The 19,350-nt window shown below is 42.5% G+C and overlaps 1 protein-coding gene across 4 annotated transcripts; it reads left to right on the forward strand.

Moving 5' to 3' along the window:
- Positions 1–10,648: 10,648 nt before the first annotated feature.
- Positions 10,649–18,845, forward strand: LOC133918768 (uncharacterized). Of its 4 annotated transcripts, XR_009909837.1 has the most exons (13): positions 10,649–10,892; positions 11,003–11,221; positions 11,432–11,516; positions 13,217–13,292; positions 13,860–14,036; positions 14,397–14,502; positions 15,306–15,415; positions 15,519–15,608; positions 15,694–15,774; positions 16,414–17,223; positions 17,658–17,821; positions 17,924–18,262; positions 18,378–18,845. XR_009909837.1 is itself a non-coding variant. In XM_062362818.1 (12 exons), the coding sequence occupies exons 1-11, from the start codon at positions 10,712–10,714 to the stop codon at positions 17,748–17,750; spliced, it is 2,028 nt and encodes a 675-aa protein (XP_062218802.1). In that variant the 5' UTR covers positions 10,649–10,711; the 3' UTR covers positions 17,751–17,799; positions 17,924–18,845. The 4 variants fall into 4 exon arrangements, 2 of the variants coding, with proteins under 2 accessions (XP_062218802.1, XP_062218803.1); XR_009909836.1 differs by having other exon boundaries at positions 17,924–18,845; XM_062362818.1 differs by having other exon boundaries at positions 17,658–17,799; positions 17,924–18,845.
- The last annotated feature ends 505 nt before the right edge of the window (positions 18,846–19,350 follow it).

The raw sequence follows: 19,350 nt of genomic DNA on the forward strand, positions 1-19,350 counted from the left end.
ACATGGATAATAGAACTATATTTATACTAGACTCGCTTCCTATGCCCTCGTGGTTCAAATATTCAATTTATGTAACTATAAGCCCAAACATGAAAAGATTGCCCAGAACTTTCAGTTTGACATGGAAGTAGCAAACCCTGGTATGAATTTTGATATCTTGAGATGGCCTCTCAAGCTATCATGTGGTGTTCCTCAGTTTCATGATTGGTAACTTATTTCTAACCTCGCTATAATTGATTCGTTTGTGAATTGCAAATGTAATAATTAATTATTATATAGAAACACTTCTGGTTTCTTCGTTATCGAGTTCATGCACGTATGGAATGGAGAAAGACTAGAACCAATAATTCATAGAGTAAGTCTGATCTAACGCACAATGGTATACAAATTCACATTGATCATTGTTATTGACATGCACTGCACATACAGGATGGCTATCAACTGACGAAACAATTTTTGGTAGACCTACTGAAGCATAACGGGACAAATGTGAAGATAACATCTCCTCCCGAGTACGAGAAATTGTCAAGTGCATTAGGCATTAGATGTTTCCAAAGATAAATTAGCTATGATATTATATTTGAACGTGACTATCTATTTAACCATATAGTATTACTTTTGTTTTGAGAAAAAAACATATATTACTTGTTGTATCGTTTATTTTTATTCTTGATGCTATAAAATCATATCAGAACTGTAGATATAAAAAATTACCTGTATGTGTTGCACGTGCATAGTACTAGTGATGGTTAAAAGGGCCAGCACTACTACAAAACATGCCATAAGTAGTGCCCTATTAGTGTCGGTTGTGCAAAAATCGACACTGAAGACGTATCAGTACCGGTTGTTAAACTCACACATGTGAACAATGGCTGAGACGCTAAGAACTGACACTAAAAAGTCACTATCAATGCTGGTTCGTGATTGGAACTGGCACTGATAATGAAGGGACTCATCAGTGCCGGTTCGTGATACGAACCGGCACTGATAGTTGATGACAACTAATTTTTCAAAATTCATAACTTTTTCATACGATGTCAGATGGAGATAAACTTTATATGAAAAATATAGCTTTCGATGAGATCTATAACTTTGTAGTTTACAACTTTTTTATTTGAAGTAATTTAGATGCCAAAATAATCTTGATAAACTTTCAGCATGAGGGGTCAAAAGGAAAATATCTCGTAGTGCTATCAGCAATGAGAGATAGGTAAGATGGTAAGGAATGTACATGTGAGGGAGGAGGTCGTGGCTTCAAATCCAACAGAACGCACATACGCGAAAAAATGCGACGACAATGTGTGCGTGTGGGGTACTCAGGTCTCGATCACTAGCTGGTTGCAAAAACAAATTCATTTTTTTCTTCATAACATCGCTTTTTGGAACAGATTATCAATGCGGGTTCTAATTAAGAACCGGCACTAGTAGTATTTTCAGTGTCGATTCCAGAATCGACACTGATAGTCGGTGACTATCAATGCCGAGTAATCAGTACCGATTCAAGAACCGCCACTGATGATGATTTTAAACCGACACTGATAACCTATTATATGGTAGTGCAGGCATCATCCAACTCCTCCAAGGGCCAATGAACTTGTTTCTTGCAGCATGCTAGGAAGGGAAGCACACATCATTCACTAGCTCGAGGAGAGCGACATTGCACACCATGTATTTTTATTGGTCACACTATAAAAAAACCCTTTATTGCCGGTCTATAAAAGGGTTTTATTGCCGGTTTTACAGTCGGCAGTGAGCAACGAGCAGTGATAGTCCCCGACTATCACTGCCGATCGAGGGACTGGTAGTGAAGGGGTTATCACTGCCGGCTGAAGGCTTCAGCCGGCAGTGATAGTCGGACACCAAATCGATGTTTTTGGGGTCAAAAAATTGAAAAAAACAAATTTTGCACTTGAGGAACCCTCACGCTCGTGTAAATCACAAGTCACACGATTTTTCGTGTGCATGCAGTTCATGACACTCGAACCCGGAACCTCTCAGCTCGCGCGATATGTCCTTACCATCCCACCATAGAAGTATTAGTGATACCATTAGCATATACAATTCTTTTGACATCTTCTGTCTGAAACTTCAAATAATTATTTGGATATATAAATGACATCAAATGAAAATATTTTCAACTACAAAGTTGTAGATCTCATCGAGAGCTACAGTTTTGATATAAAGTTTATTCACATCCAATTTCGTATGAAAAATTATAATTTTTTTAAAATAAGCTGTCATCTACTGTCACTACTGACTCTAGCCACGAACCGATAGTGATAATCAAGTTTCACTGCCGATTTTTTTCAAATGGCTTTTTAGTGTCAGTCCTTGATACAAACTGGCAGTGATACTCTATTACTGCCGGCTCGTAAGTAACCATCAGTAATGGATCAGCATATAAACTTATTTCTGTAGTAGTGTTATATGGTTAGTTGTTGTGTGTTTCAGTTGGTCTTCCGTGTTTAGTGTATTTCGGACGAATGAACCATGTTTAATGGCAATACAGTACTGAGTAGACGATCGACGTATGTATGGGTGATGCAAATATGTGAAAATGTAACAATGTTAGTATGGATGCTTCTTGCGAAAATGTAAGCTTAAATAGTTTATGGTGCAATAATGCAGGCATTGAAATAGCATATATTACCAACTAAGCATAAATATCCAATACATGTACATACTTCCGTTTTCAGTACAATGAACACATAAAGTTCGAGGGACACAAAGAAAGGAACTAAAGAAAGATGAGAAAAAAAAATTAAAGCTGTTAGCTTAATGTTGTGCAATATTTTTGTATACAAGAACCGGCCAGCAGTTTAATTCTTTTGTATTCATTTACCTATGGAGTAGATAGAAAGACCATACAAGTATATGGTACGCAGGATTCGTGCATACATGAACCAGTAGTCTAAATGAATGGTGAGATGATGTATATATCCTGATCGTCTTCTGCAACAGGAAGTACTATCGCTTAAAACAAGAAACAAAACTTGCAACCCTACAAGATGCATGCGGTTGCAACTCCCCATATCCTACCACTGGACCCCGTTTAATCGCCGCATGCAGTTACAACTCATCATGATCGACAATCCAATGAATCTTATCCAGAGAGGTGCAACAAAATTCCACTTGATTGTGAAGACCGTGTGTACCTTCACCGCTTGTGATTGCTCAGGAAACGGCGAGGGTGGTTCAAGTTGGCGGCAAAGCGCACAAGACAGCGAGGGTCACGCAGGCTTGCGGCTGGGGCGGTAGGGAGAGGAATTTTTTATTTTAATCTTTTTAAACTAATATTTTTCAAAAAACACGTGTGACATTATTTTTAGAAATTAGCCTCTTTTATCACGCTAAAGTATATGTCGTGACTCATATGATCGGATCAAAATGTGAGTTGTGCCATATACTTAGCGTGATAAAAGGGATAATGTGACAAGGCGTCGGGACGGGATGTCAACGTGATCACCTTGATCGTGTCACATGCATTGGTGTGATTATGAGTCACGTCATATACTTTGACATGATAAGATGTACTAATTCTTAAAACTTTAGTGTCACATTTGCTATTTTTAAAATATTAGTTTAAAAAGGATTAAAATAAAAAAATACCTCCAGGGAGAGGGGGCAGCAGCACAAGGGCTGCACGCTGCAAGGGGTGGCAGCAGAAGGGCCACGCAACGTCACGGCGCACGAACCGGCGAATGCGTTGCGTTTGAGCCCTTGGTTGTGCGATAGGTCGAGGTGGATGAGCCATGTGTGCCACCTAGGGCTACAAACGGACCTGCATGTCAGAAAATTGTGTTAATGTTGGGGTAAGGTTTTGTGATACACTTATACCACTAATATAAGTACAAATACCAGGGTTAATTTTCACAAACCATTATACTCACGGTTTTTTAGACAATGGCCGTAAAATAAATAAATGAAATTAGCAATTTGATTTCTAAATGAACTTGGAAGCAAAATACCTAAATAAAAAGCACATGTCAAATGAAAATTATAAAAACTGAAACTCATATTAAAAATTCATGTTAACGAAGGATTTTTTTAATAATAAAAATACAACTTCCAACTTCTACACCAACAAAACGTCAAAACATCCAAAATATACATAACTATTTTTTAAAAATAAACATTCAAATTCGTGTAAAAGAAAACTCAAACTCAGATAATCTAGACATACCTTCGCACTCTTAACCAATTAAACCTAGCTTAGCTCCTATGTTAACAAAGGATGAGGAGTGACGGCGGTGGACGCTGATGTGGGTGTCCGCGCCGTCGGTGCGCACACGCCAATGGGCCAGGCGAGCCGCTGGCATGGCTGTGTGGCGTCGATATCAGCGTCGAGACCACGACACGCCGGTAGGGCGGCAACACCGCGACAGTGGGGGACGCCGACACGGGTGTCTGCCACCGTGGGTGCTCACATGCGACCCTGCGCACGCAAACAGGCCAGGTAAGCCGCGGGCACGACTGTGTGGTATGGAGAAGAGCATCGAGGCTGCGACACGTAGGTATGGCGGTCATGTGACAACGTAGGGGGTTAACAAAGCAGCAACAACGATGTCGACGCATCCGTCTCGGCGCATGCAAACGGGTCAGGCAAGCCGGCGGCCAAGTTGGTCCGAGGTGTGACCCAAAATAAGTATTGGCCGCCTTTGGTAAAAGAATAGGGTTGATTTGATCCTGTTCGAGAGGGTTTTAAATTGATAGAATTTCTAGGAGTTCTTGAACAGAAATAGCTCAGAAAAACAAAATAAATATCAAAGAACATCATAAAAGTCCACGAAAAAATCATATGAATTCAATGAAACTGGAGGAACCGCGAAAAATTTATATTACAGATTCTAGCCGTACTGTTTGTGTGAGCCTATTAATATAAAAATAAATACTTCCTCCGTAAAAAATATATGATATTTTTTATTTTTCACAGTCTTCGACATACAACTTTGATCACTATTTTCTATTAGAATATAAATATAATATCTAATAAAAATATAACATTATGAAAGTATTTTTCAAAATATATCTACATATCGGAGTATTGAGTAAGGGGGCGTCCTGGCTAAAGGTCCCCACAGGAGATATGGTGACCGACAGGGGATATTTCCTAAACCCTGGCTCATCGCGCGACCGGGTCAAGGTTCACGTAACCGGGTCAAGGTTCGCACAACCAGCGCGAGACTTCCGCGATTAGTCTCCTTGTGATATAATATGATCTCGCGATCAACCCTTGCTAGTCGCAGGACATTCATACCTAACCTATCTAATCGTATTTATTGATATCTACTCAAATGATTTTTCTTCCCAAGGCACCTCCTCCAGCGAATAAAGTCGTGGCCAGCGCAGATGGGCAGTGCTCTGTCCCATAGCATTAAATGCTACGGAGTGGGGTTTTGTGGAACAGATGTGACAGAGTTTGCAGAACAACCAGATAAATGGACGAGTTTGCAGGCGGACTCACGGAAAGCTGGGACGGAATGGCTTGGCAGATAAGCTTGCGACGCACGGAGAGGGGACAAGCAAGGCTACCGAGGTAAGGTAAGAGTGGAGGCGTCCAAGAGGATGGGACGGGCCCCACAATACCACCGGTGCAAGGTGTAACACGCACGTTCCGCGTGATGATGGCCTGAGAAAAGAATATCTACCTAGGTATGAGCCTACTGAAAGGGGCTCACGTGTAAGTTCTCATTCTCTTGTATATAAAGAGGAGAACATGGAGAGAAACTCGTCGATAACCAGTTCACAGACATTCATAATCAAATACACAGGACATAGGGTTGTTATCCTTTGGGAGGCTGAACCTGGATAACCTCAATGTTCTTGAGTTCATCACACACACACAAACATACGCACACCGCAAGTATTGTTCACGCATCCATCGACCGGTACACCCTGGAATCATTGTCAGGGACTAACCCACAACAGTTGACGCGCCAGGTAGGAGGTGTGTTTCTGTGTTTCAGTAAGTGTTGGAGATTAGATTGGGCTACCCATGACTAGATCCACGGCAACCGCTGAGTCCCGTTCCGAGGACCCCGATCACCGTGAGGTATTCATCATAGGATACGACCCAGATGAGCCCGGTGTGCTCCAGGCATGGGACACCGAATCAGAGTTCGAAGGCTCCGAGGCTCAACAGGAACTTTGCATGACAGTTCATGCAATGGGGGGTAGCGGAGGCTCCCGTGTTCCGGGTGTCGGCAATGATCCCCATATCACACGCCCAGAGGGGAACCAGACCGGCATCAAACACGAGGACGCTCTGACACGGCCCCAACCACTACAACATCACCCGGAGGAGCTGCCACAGAGGACACAATCTTTGGCAGCATCGTCACTAAGGCCGTCATGCCACACAAATGCCGAGGGCTCCCCCCTCGTGATGCGTCGTCACTTTGCGCCCGGAAGCTCGACTATGAGGCCATGACACCCACACAGAATCTATAGACCGTGCGAACACTTCTTAGCCACCCACCGGTAGTAGTACCATAGGGTTCGCCACTAGCGCTATGGTTGCGTGACGTCGCCCTTCTGGTTGAGACCACCTGACGACAAACCGTGGCAGCAAACACCACATCCGTTGCTAGGACTAGTGAAGGTCATGATCGCCAAGAATCGCGGTAGACCCCACGACAGGAAAGATCCCATCCTCGCTCGGTAATGGGGAGCGCTCGGAGACCCCCGTCGAGTTGGAACAACCAACCCTCTGCCCTGCGCGACTCTCTGCGCCAACGCGACCTCCGCAACGTGATTCAAAGCCAAGTAGCCACCCAAGAGTAGGACGACCGCGCCCGATGAGAGCAGGAAAAGGGCAAGAAGCCCTACAACTCGCCTCTCCCCACGCAGGGAGGCATCCGATTCCTCCATCCCATCCCCAAGACCACATGACTGTTGTCTCTCTCTTCCCAAACACGCGCCATCGCCCATCAGCGGGTGACTCCCCATTACGGAATGTGATGCAACACCCAATCAGCCCGGCTGTGAGAGCTGCGTTGGCCGGACAAGTTCCGGCTGGTCCTAGCCAAAAAGTATGATGGCGCGACTAACCCCAAGGAGTTCATGCAAATCTACACCACCATGGTGCAAGTTGCGGGAGGCCACGAGAAAGTCATAGCCAACTACTTCTCAACCGCCTTGACCGTTTCAGCCCGGTCCTGGCTTATGAACCTTCCCCGCGAGTCGGTTCACTCCTGGGAGGAAATGTACGATCAGTTTGTAGCCAACTTTCAGGGGACATATGCTCGACCCGGATCTAGGACGACCTGTATTAGGTCAGGCAACGACAAGGTGAGTCCTTGCGAGACTTCATCTAGCGCTTCACCGAGCGCCGAAACACCATTCCAAATATCACAGTTGAATCCATGGTCATAGCATTCAAGAGAGGGATCAGAGACCAAAAGATGGTTGAGAAGCTGGCCACAAAGGAAATCTGAAGCACTATAAAGCTCTTTGAGCTCGCAAATAAGTACGCACATGCCACCAAGGCCCAAGAGCATCAGATTGATGCCAGGTCGTGCCTGACCTCCGACCAGCCCACCTCCTCCAAAGGGATCGGCCGGAAGGAGAAAAAGAAGAACAAACAAAAGGAAGGACTGTCCGATGTCACAGCGATCAAGCAGACCGACCAACCACGCCAGTGCTTCGAGAAAAAGGAGGGGAGGAAGGCCCGTGGCTACTACCCGATCCACAGCACAGACGCCCATGACCTAACCGAGTGTAAGGTTATGAGGGACATCATCAACAAGGAGCTTGGAGAGCGTAAATCCAAGCATGACGAGAATGGTGAGGATGGTGCCGACCCTGACCAGTCGGCACTGGGGTACCAGCAGGCCGATCACATGGTACAACACATCTTCGAGGGTGCCCCAACATATTCCTCAAACATGGAATACAAGTCGGTGGTATGAGAGGTGTGAGCGACCATGCCGGGCCCAAGCCCATGTCTGAAGTGGTCGGAGGTGCCCCTTACCTTCAGTCAGGCCGACCACCCCACGAGTGTTAAGCGATATAGTCGCTACTCTATTATGGTCGAACGCAGAACATCCGACTGGGTCACGTACTGGTCGATAGAGGGAGCTCCATCAACCTCATTTTCACCGACGCGTTGGACGCACTGCAAATCCCAAGGAGTGCGTTGAAACCGTCTCTCCCTTCTTTGGAATTACCTCGGGCTCTTTGGCTAGGCCCTTGGGGTAGGTCGAGCTGCCTGTCACTTTCGGCTCGCCAAGTAACTTCAGGACCGAAAAGGTCTTGTTTGATGCGGCGGACTTTGGGACCGCTTATAACGCCATCTTGGGGCGACCAGCGATGGCCAAGTTCATGGTTGTCACCCAATACACGTATCAGGCGATCAAGATCCCTGGTCCGACCGGGGCCATCACCATCTTTGGCAACGCAAAGACGGCCCTGCACTGTGACAAGAGGAGCCTCGACATGGTCGATCTAACTCCCGGGTCGCAACCAGAGAACACTACGCCTAGTGGTCGCCCGATGAAGTTTCACATCGCCTCCAACCAGGACGAGCGGTTCAAGACAGTATGCCTTGACAACTCTGACCCGATCAAGACGGTCCATATAGGGGTCGTCCTTGACCCCAAATAGGAACTTGCATTCATCACTTTCCTCCAAGCGAACGTGGACGTCTTTTCATGGAGTCCGTCTAATATGCCTGGAGTCTATAGGGACGTGATCAAGCACAAGTTGTCAATATGACCTGACGCGCGACCAGTTAAACAAAAAGCGCGTCAAATCACAGGTGACCAAAAGGAAACACTTCGTGAGGAGATCGACAAACTCTTGGAAGAAGGCTTTATCCGAGAAATACAGTACTCGGAGTGGCTGGCTAACCCAGTCATGGTCCAAAAACATAATGGTAATTGGAGGATATGCGTCGAATTCACCGACCTCAACAAGGTGTGCCCAAAAGATCTATTCTCTCTACCCCAGATCAACCAGCTTGTCGACTCAACCACTAACAATGATCTTCTAAGCTTCTTAGATGCCTGTTCGGGGTACCACTAGACTAGCATGTATAGGAAAGATGAGGAGAAGACTGCTTTTGTAACACCCTTCGGGGTCTTTTACTATGTAATAAAGCCTTTTTGCCTTAAAAAGTGTTGGTGCCACTTACCAGCATTGTATTCAGCTTATTCTTTGACCACAGCTTGGTAGAAACATCGAGACATATGTTGATGATGTGGTCGTAAAGAGTAGAACCAAGGATGACATGGTCGCAGACCTCCATGAAACGTTCGACAACCTTCGAAAGTATCGCATGAAGATGAACCCTAAGAAGTGCATGTTTAGAGTCCCATCAGGAAAGCTGCTCGGGTTCCTCATTTCCAATCAAGGAATAGAGGTAAACCCTGGCAAGATCAGAACCATCGACCAAATGAAATCCCCGACTAGGCTAAAAGAAATCCAAAAACTAACAGGATGTGTGGTAGCTTTAAGCAGGTTTATTTCAAGGTTGGGAGAGAAGGAGTTACCACTCTTCGAGCTCCTGAAGAAGAGCGACCACTTCCGGTGGACCCCAGAAGCGGAAACGGTCCTCCAAGATCTAAAAAGTTACCTCTCCTCCCCTCCTGTACTAACCGTACCTCAACCAGATGAGGAGCTCTTTCTTTATATTGTACCTACCCCACAGGTCGCGAGCGCGGTACTGGTTGTCGAGTGAGAAGGTCTTCAAAGACCAGTGTACTACGTCAGTGAGGTCCTACACAATGCGAAGGCTCGGTACCCACAGGCTCAGAAGCTGCTATACACCATTCTAATGGCCTCTCGCAAGCTCGAACACTACTTTCAAGCCCACAAAAGCAAGGTAATCTCATTGCTCTTGATTAGAGAATTCTCCACAATAGGGATGCGACAGGAAGAATAGCAAAGTGGGCAGTAGAGCTTGGGGAGTTTGATCTCTAGTTCATCCCCCGAACGGCTATCAAGTCCCAAGCACTGGTCGATTTTGTGGTCGAATGGTCGTCCTTTGAGCCCGAGCAAGTACATCGACCAGAGACAGACGAGCATTGGACTATGCACTTCGATAGATCATTCACACTAAAGGTAAGGTAAGAGTAGAGGCGCCCAAGATGATGGGATGGGCCCCACAGTACCACATGCGTAAGGTACAACGCGCACGCTCTACGTGATGATGGCCTAAGAAAAGAATATTTAATTAGGTATGAGTCTGCTGAAAGGGGTCTACTTGTAAGTTCTCTTTCTCTTGTATATAAAGAGGAGAACAGGGAGAGGAACTCATCGGTAACCAGTTCATAAACATTCATAACCAAATACACATGATGTAAAGCTGTTATTTTTCAGGAGACCTGAATTTAGATAACCCTAATGTTCTTGAGTTCATCATACGCATTAACATACACACAACATAAGCGTTGCTCACGCGCTTATCGACTGATACACATCGGAATTATTGTTAGAGATTAATCCACGACACTACACGTATGAATTTTATGTTTTAAACTAAATATTTTGGAAGTTACTGACGGTTAAAATTTTAAAAATTTGGTGGGTCTTGATTAAAAGTTAAGTATTTATGATTGGGTGAGTATATTTAAAAAAATGCGACTGACCGATCCAATGGGCCTATTTTATTTGCGGCCGTCGTCTAACCCAGAAACAAAAGCAAAAACCCCATTTTCAGTCGTCAAGGGCGTAAACCCTGCCGTTATCGTTTTCTCCCCCAACTCCGGCGATGCCGTTTCTCCTCCTCTCCCTCCGCCCCTCCACTTCCCCCCGCCTCCCGCTCCGCCGCCTCCTCCTTTGCCGCTCCTCCTCCGCCGCCTCAGCCACCCTCTCCACCTCGCTCGCCGCGTACCACGCCTCCTTCGCCCGCCGCATGGCCCTGGCCGGCATCCACCCCCACCACCGCATCGGTCCGCCCCTTCATCCATCCCTCTCCGCCCCCGTCGTTTAGTCTCGCCTCGGCGAATTCGTACCTGCTAACGCCGCTTGGCTGGTTGGTTACCTGCCTGGATGCTTGCAGCGGTGGGGGTCTCTGGCGGGCCGGATTCCATGGCGCTGTGTGTGCTCGCAGCAGCATGGAAGAAGGCGGCGGAGGGTGGGTCGGGGAGGAAATCCGGGGAGGAGGTCTCTATCGCCTCGCGGTTCGTGGACGGACTCCTGGGGGTCGTCGTCGACCACGGGCTACGGCCCGAGAGCGCTGAGGAGGCGCAGCTAGTGCGGGACCGCGTGCGTGGCATGGGTAATCTTATGCTTAATTCGTGGAATAGTATTTTGTGTAATTAGTGGAACGTCTTGTTGCAGCACCTGCACACCTTGCAGTTGTGGTGCTGAAGATGGGCGACTAATCTTAAGGTCTTGTTTGAGTTGGAAGATTTAGGGCGTTGAGACTATAACTGGAGTCGCAACTCTGGCCTTGGGCTGCTTTTGAAGTTATATGATTTTGCTGTAGGTGTTCAATGCGAGATTGCTAAATGTGAGTGGCCAGATGGTCGCCCGAAGCAAGGGCATGTGCAAGAGGCGGCCCGTGAAGTGAGGTACTTGTCTCCCTTGTCATGCTTTGCCCCTTGTTTAACACAGTGCTACTAGGATAATTTAACTTGGTTTGACTCGGCATTAGTGGTTAAATGTGGAAAGCTTTCTCACATTTAGTTTGCTCTGGTATTATCGGAAATGTATATCAAATTTTTAAGATTGGCTGGATAAGGCTAAGGACATGTAGCACATAATTGTTTGTGTTCTTGTTGAGCTATCCATACATGTTCGTAGAAGCTAGAAAACATGGGATTCGTAGAATTTTTGTAACTTTGTGGTGTGGTTATTGTAGAAAGATCCCGCAGTGGTCCCGTAGTCCACACAATTCTGGTTTCTGTAAAAATAAGATGATCTTCCTTCCCAATTCCTCGATTAAACATCATTACATACCATGTGTTATATGATCAAGGTCTATTTAACTCAATATTCACCAACATGCTAAAGTCACTTGTGTGTTCAATTGTTCATTCCCTCCTGGTGTGGCACTTTTTATCCACTGATTGGGATATTGGAGAGCCACTTGGGCTGCTGCTTGCGTCTTGAGCATTTGTCCAGTAGCCAGCGCTCTCTCTTCTTTTATTTTATTTTTCAGAAATCAGAACACGCAAAAGTCTTACAGCCAACTCGGTGCTTAACACAGTCCTCTAAGAAGAAGGGAGTGCAGCCCACAATCTCTCACAGGACATCCTTGGGCTTTCTTCCGGAAACAAACCTATTGGGCTGTTTTGTGTCCCATTATGTGCACCCTGTTATCCACCACTCCCCACTTTCCAATAGTCAACCCTTTCTTTATTGATTCGTTTGTTTGTTTTGGGTTTATGAAAATTTGCATTGTTCCTTGTTTCTCCTGGTCCTGGATGCACTGTTAGTGCAACAACAGCCATGTGTATTTTACTTGATAAGTTACTGTGGAGCAGTTTTACATGTGGTACTAGACCGATTATGCAGATAGTTCAGTAGTAGCAACTAGTACTTCAAAATAATTTTATGCAACTTTGGTTAATCTCATCTTTGGTTCAATCCCAAAGTGATGATATTTATAGAACAGATGAGACGAATTTTTCGTACTAGTGAGTTCACACAAAATCTGTACAAATAAATGATCTGCACCCTCAACAAGTCCCCGCAGTGTGGGCTGATTTGTTGGAAACCACACTTCGCCAAACATTTTGTGGCAAAGTATGGCATGCCATACTTATTTTGTGTTGGACAAATCCTTTGCGACAGTTGTGGAATAAATTTGTTAAGATCGTGTCTATGACATGTGGAGCGTAGGGCTAAGAAAGAATGGCATGCCATGAGTTTGCCAATGAACCAAACACCAACCTAAGAAAGTCTAGTTTGCTCAAATGTCACAAATTGTGTCTTCCAACCAAACATCCCCTTAATTCTACTCCTGATATGTTCCACCTGCTCTAGTGTGCACTCCTCAATCTATTTTTGTACAAAACATTTTCTTGCTCTTTGTACAAATGAACAGGTCTTTTCAACCCAAGCAAAAAACTATACAACCTGGGAGTTAGACATTCTACAAAAGCCGCAACATTCAACTTTGCATAACATGATAGATTAGAAATGAATGTTGTGGCTTTTGTGGAATATTTGCATCTATTTACCTAACCTTTGCAGTGCCAGTTCTTTGTGTCAATTTATTCGCATAACATCTTCCGCTTGATGAAGTCTCATGTGTTAATAAATTCAGGTACAGAAAACTGTTGGATATTTGTATAAAGCAACAAATAGGAATCTTGCTTATTGCACACCACTCTGATGACCAGGTCTGTTAAGGCGGATTTATGTTTCTTGCTTTTTGTTAATTGAGAAGCCATCCCCATTTTTTGGATTGTGGTCTAACAAATAAGAATTTGTTCGCAGTAGTAAAAAAATGTGGTATCCAATGATAATAGGTTACGTAATCGAAGATATATTATGAATTTTCTCTTGTTCTGTTATATGTGATGACTGGGAATATTGTTTGTCAGTTGATGAAAATTTCCTATTGCTGGTCGGTTGGTGATAGTTCCTACTTGGCGGTACATGCTCTCTTGTACACTAGCTTTTGGAACTGTCGTGTTATTATTTGCTACCATGTCTTTTTTGCCCATTTATTTTTAGGCAAACAAATGTATATCTGATTTTATGAAGTACGAACTAATGGTTTTGATTTAAGACTGAATAGCCTTTTACTTTTAATTTGTAACAATTTTCAATGCAATGTCAAATTGAGGGATTGATGAATATGCTGTATACTTGCATGATGTGCATTTCAATTTCATGATATTTATGTATGATTTATTGATTTGGTATTTATTTGTGTCTGAATGAGTCCAGTCTTGTAAATGCAGGCAGAACTCTTTGTTCTCAGACTATCTCGCAACAGTGGGGTTCTAGGGCTTGCTGGCACAGCCTTTGTGTCTCAATTGTTTGCACCTAATTTGAAATATGATGGAGATAATTTTCAACGGTATGGCATTCTTCTTGTGCGGCCCATGCTTGATTTTTCTAAAGATGACATGTATAAGGTAAGCCTAAACCTCAGTATATATGGAATTAGTAATGCATGCTACCAGTGGATAGATAATTTAACGAAAAATTTATAATCAATCCTCTCTTTTAGACTGACATTTTATCAGAACATCTGATTCTGGAGTTCAGCTAGACATCCTGTCTTTAATGAATTGTGCTGTTGCTAACATTCAACAATGTCTCAATCATAATGATTTTTTCTTCTTCTTTATGTGGATTAACCTCTTTTCTTAAAACATAATCCTCTTGTGGACACTTTCGAGGTGTATCTCCAACGATTCTTGCTGTCAATCTGTTTAAGAATGATCTTTTTTCTTTAATGTGGCAGTTACTTAATTTGTTAGTCATTTTCACAGATATGTCAATGGAGTAATCAATCCTGGGTGGAAGATCCAACAAATAATAGTATGCTGTATGTTAGAAACCGAATTCGGGCATCTCTAAGAAATTTATCCACCGAAGGTTAGCAGCTTTACTTAAGCTGCCATGTTTGATTCATTTTTGTAGTTCTTTTGTGTTGCTTTCATAATCTGTTTGTTATCTATTTGATTTAAAAATGGTATATCGTGTGAGAAAGATTTTTTTATCAAAGCTTTGCTTGTTTTTAGTTAACAAGTAATTAACTACACAATGTGAAATATATTTGCAACTTGAAATGTGGAGTTCATAGACTTTTGACAAATTTGCTGAGCTAGGTTTAGCATGGCTATATTTTGCACAGCTAAAGCTCACCCTTTGTTTGAGTCTGATGTTCACTCATGATTATCCGTGATTAGATGCTGTGCTGGTTATTGCAACAACTGACTCATTGTCCACTCACAGTTTAGTAATTCATTAGAATAATAACTACTTATTGGGTTGAGTTAAATCTTGTATTCAAGAACTAAGATAAAAGTACATCATTTGAACAATGGCGTGGTCTGTAAAGCAACTTTGACCATTAATTTCTGTTTAATATATTTGTAATATAGAGTACAGAAAAATTATAAATTAGAAACTAGTTTCCGGGATAAAATGTATATAGAGGTTGTCACTGTTACATGTTCAATCTTAGCATTAAAATGGTTATCGATAGCTAAATTTTAAAAATTTGACTGCAAACATCCCGAAACAATCGTCTTTTGTGTCTGGAAGGAGCATGTGCGAAGTTAGCCTCTAAAGAGATCAACATCTGCACCAGTTAGCCTGCTTGCAGATATATTTTGCACGTGCCTTGTAGGAGTGCATGAATGTACATTCATCTGACAAGCTCTTGTTTATATCAGGTACCTTTCTGTCAGGAGTTCACAAACTGATCAATGCATGCCGGTTGACACGAACATATATTGATAGTGCCTGCAGTATGATTGTAAAGCAATCTGTGACAATTTTGGAGGTCTAACCTTGTTCTCTACTTAGATGTGAAGTTTCCTAGTCTTAGGTGATTATTGTATCTGTTAGGCTGACTCTTTCTCCTTAAATTTCTTTACTGATTGCAGTATGGATATGCTGTTATTGACATTGAAAAACTCGATCCATTAAATGTTGACGATCTTTGTCTTGCACAATATTTAACATATATCTTGCAGGTATATATTAAATTAGACACCTTTTTTTTGTTTGGTACTAGCACCTTTTGTCACATGTTCAATTGATAGTTTTTCTCCATTGCAGTTTGTTTCACAAAGGCACAGGCCAGTTCGTGGTAGATCTGCTCGATTGCTCATGGATTATATCCGTACCATTCCATGCAAGGTTCTTTCAACTTAATTATTTCAGTGTTGTCTTGCAAACTTCTGAAATGAGTAATTCTTACATGCAAGTTTTAGCTTTTTTCATTTTTTTTTTTTGCTAGATCCTATAAAAACACTTGATTTGAAGAGTAATCAACTTGAAAACAAGCCCTGGGGACCCTTTTTGGACCCTTTCAGTTAGTCACCTACCTTACATGCTTTGCATCTCTGTGCTTTTTGTTAACTGGTTACGGCTGTAGCAGTTCTGTTTTTTCTCTCTCTCTCTCTCTTCAATGTATTGCTCAATCAGCACATGCATTCGCCAGGAATTGTGCACCATTGAGGAAGGTTTTTCTTCAGTTGTGTTTTATGGTGGGAACTATTGACATTAGTCTTTTCTGGATGTATGATCCTCTTGGATCTCTCCTTATAAAATCTGAATCACCTTTCATCTACTTTGCAACTTTCTGTAATCAAGTTCAAATCAGTCTATGTACTGGCTTGCATATATGAACTGTACGAGTAGGATAGACACTATTTGGCTCATATGCTGGCACATGATACATAAAAGATAAAACATATATGCTTACATGATCAGCCATTATGCTATCAGTAAGGAATATCTTTTCTATTTATTTAGAAATGCTTGGATCTCATGCAGGCTGCCCTTACTGTAGCTGGTTGTTACCTTTGTGCTGCTCCAAAGTCTAAAGGTACAAAAGTACTAGTTTGTTGTTCTGTTGACTTGATGGATTCATCTTCTGTTGAGTTGTCCTACAAGTGTTCATATGAAGAGCAGGCACCTTCAGTACCTGAGATTGATCAGATGGTCCTTGAAGCACGTTTACACTCTAATCACGTTATACAGAAGTGTTCAAGCATACCTTTTTTGTATTCTAAATCTTCCATAGATGTTATGAGCAAAGCAAAAGATCTCAACATAATAGATGATTTTACATTAAAAAATCTCTGTTTCTTGCGAGCAGAAGAATATGATAAGTTTATTACAAAAGAACATAAACATGAAGAACAGGGCCTGGAGAAAACAAAATTCCCAGATTGTAATGTTTTGAGATTTTGTCCTGGTGAAACATGTCACTTCATGAGAAGATTCTTGATTACATGGAAAGCTCTGGAAGATGTTGTCAATGGAATATGTTTGCATGACAATAAAGGATATATTTCCAAGTATTGTACTGTGAATCAGGATGTAAGTCTTGAAATTCGGCACATGGTTGATACAGATTGGTTGTTCCTTGCTGAAGTTTCTAACATCTGTTCAGTGGAAGTGAACCTGAATGATTCAAAAGCTTCCAGTAGCAAGATGGAGATTGATAATGACCTGCAGCACTCCAGATACTTGCAGCGGTCAGCACAGAAGGCTCTTCAGATCCTTAGATCTATTCCAGCTGCTGCAAGACGAACACTACCAGTACTATCCAATTCTCAAGGTGACATAATGTGTATACCCGTAAGTATTTCACTCAGACTTACCTGACTTTACTCGGAGTTATTTATGCGGTTTAGTAATTCAATATCTTTAAGAGAAGTCTTCTCCATTAATCCTTTCCACTAACTCGTTTAGTAATGGTATTTTAACTACTGCATGCCTAGTGAGACAACCTATCGCTGCTACTTGTACAGTAAGTTACTACCGGCAGTTACTGTATATCACGCATTCTATAGGAAATTAGTGGCATCCTGAATTTACGATTCAGGAGGCCTGGTAGTAAGTTGCATGTGATGCTTTGACTGATGCTATGTAGCATTTTCCTAGAACTGGCTGATTTTGTTGTATAATATAATCACCAGCTGTGTTTGCTCTCACCCTAAATAAAAGATAGCAGTAATTTTTCCTTCAGATAAATTTTTCATTGCACTCGATCTAATATTTTCCCTTTTCAGAGTATTGGTTTCAGATGTTGCCCTAGCCTATCCATAGAAGCAGTATTCTGTCCAAGAGTACCTCTCGGTGGAGGATACAGTTCATATCTATGATTGCTTGAGCTTTACTTTGGACAAATGTAACATCGGGTGCATACTCATGGTTGGGACATGAGCAACTTCTTGTAAAATACCCTTTGCAAAAGATTTTTTATCACTCAATTTATCTTCATCTGTGCGCTTCTGCTTATCTTATTTTATTGCTTTATCATGTTAACCTATTGCAGGTGGTGAATGATGCAAACTGTCCAAGTCATGCCAAAGTTTTGGATGCTAAACAGTCTTTGCATGCCACAACATTGTGTGAACAAACGTCAAATGGAAACTGCTTAAAAGCTTGTTCAAATGGCAGAGGATGGATGTCCATCTTAGGGCTCAATAGTCTTCTGTAATCGGTGTCAAATGGATGTTCAGTCGATAACATTTCCTTAGGCTTCCCCACGGCAGACAAGCTTGGTGAGAAGGAATTGTGTACAGCAGGGGGAAATCATTACATCAATTAGAGGTTACCCTGATAAAGATACTTTGTTAGTCATGTACAACTGGATTACATAATCACACGGAAGGTACACAACATATATAATTATACATCCCACTAAACGGGCCAGTTGGATTAATAGCGATCCTGAGTTCCTTAGTTTACTCTTCATCGCCGTCAATGTTGATAACTTCAATCAGCAGGGCTGGCAGATGGCAGCACAATGGGTTCATCATCACTACCTAAAGGTAGCTGTTGTGAACAAGGGTATATTAATAAAAGGATGAGTAATCAGGACACCGGGTATGCTGGATAAGGGAAGACGTATTAGGGTCCAGTCCCAATGACATGCCATGGATATTATTTGTTGGGTTGATCTCTGGTACAAGTGGAAAGTGATCTTTTTACCAGTATACAAGGTGGTTTCTTCCAAAGGTTGCCGGAGCTTGTAGCTTGTCACCTTGGGCTGGAGGAATGATACCAATATGTTACCCTACCGAACATTTTGACCACATCAATGCGTATGAAATTTTATAAACCAGTATGGTGTGTTGTATTTTGAAGGATTATATTGTCGTTCTGATCCTTCTATAACGCTCTATAGCTGAGTTAGATTTTAGAGCATGTACTATATATACTCTCATTTATTGTGTTTGTCTGAGGAAGTTATTTGTTTTGCCTTGGTCGTCTGGGTGGGACGATTATGGCAGAATATTTTGTTAGAGATAAGACCATATTATTATCAGATATGTAATTCGCCAACGCAATTGACAAATCTTTTCGTAATATAGGTAAGGCTTCTTTCCATTTTTCAGAAGCACTTTCGATTTGCATGATACACCGTTGTAGAACATATAAAGATGATATCCATGTTTTGTTCGAAACACATTAATTTAGCCGGCTTAAAAACCTTTCTAAACCTGTTCTTTTACATCTTTAAGTTTAAACAACTCAAGCTATACATAACTAGTACCGTTCTGATTGGTTCAGATGCCACTAAAATGTTCCCAGATTTTTGACCGTTGCCAGTTCCAAAAGGGGTGCAATGTTTTTCTTTTTGAAAAAAAGAAAAAAAGAACATCCCGCAGGAAGGTCCATATACCCATGCTACCACACCGGCCATTAAGTTCCCGTGTTTGGTTATCTAAGTACATTGTTCCAGTCAAGTTCGACGAG

This window comes from Phragmites australis, chromosome 5 (genome assembly GCF_958298935.1).
Source record: "Phragmites australis chromosome 5, lpPhrAust1.1, whole genome shotgun sequence".
NCBI classification, from domain to species: Eukaryota; Viridiplantae; Streptophyta; class Magnoliopsida; order Poales; family Poaceae; genus Phragmites; species Phragmites australis.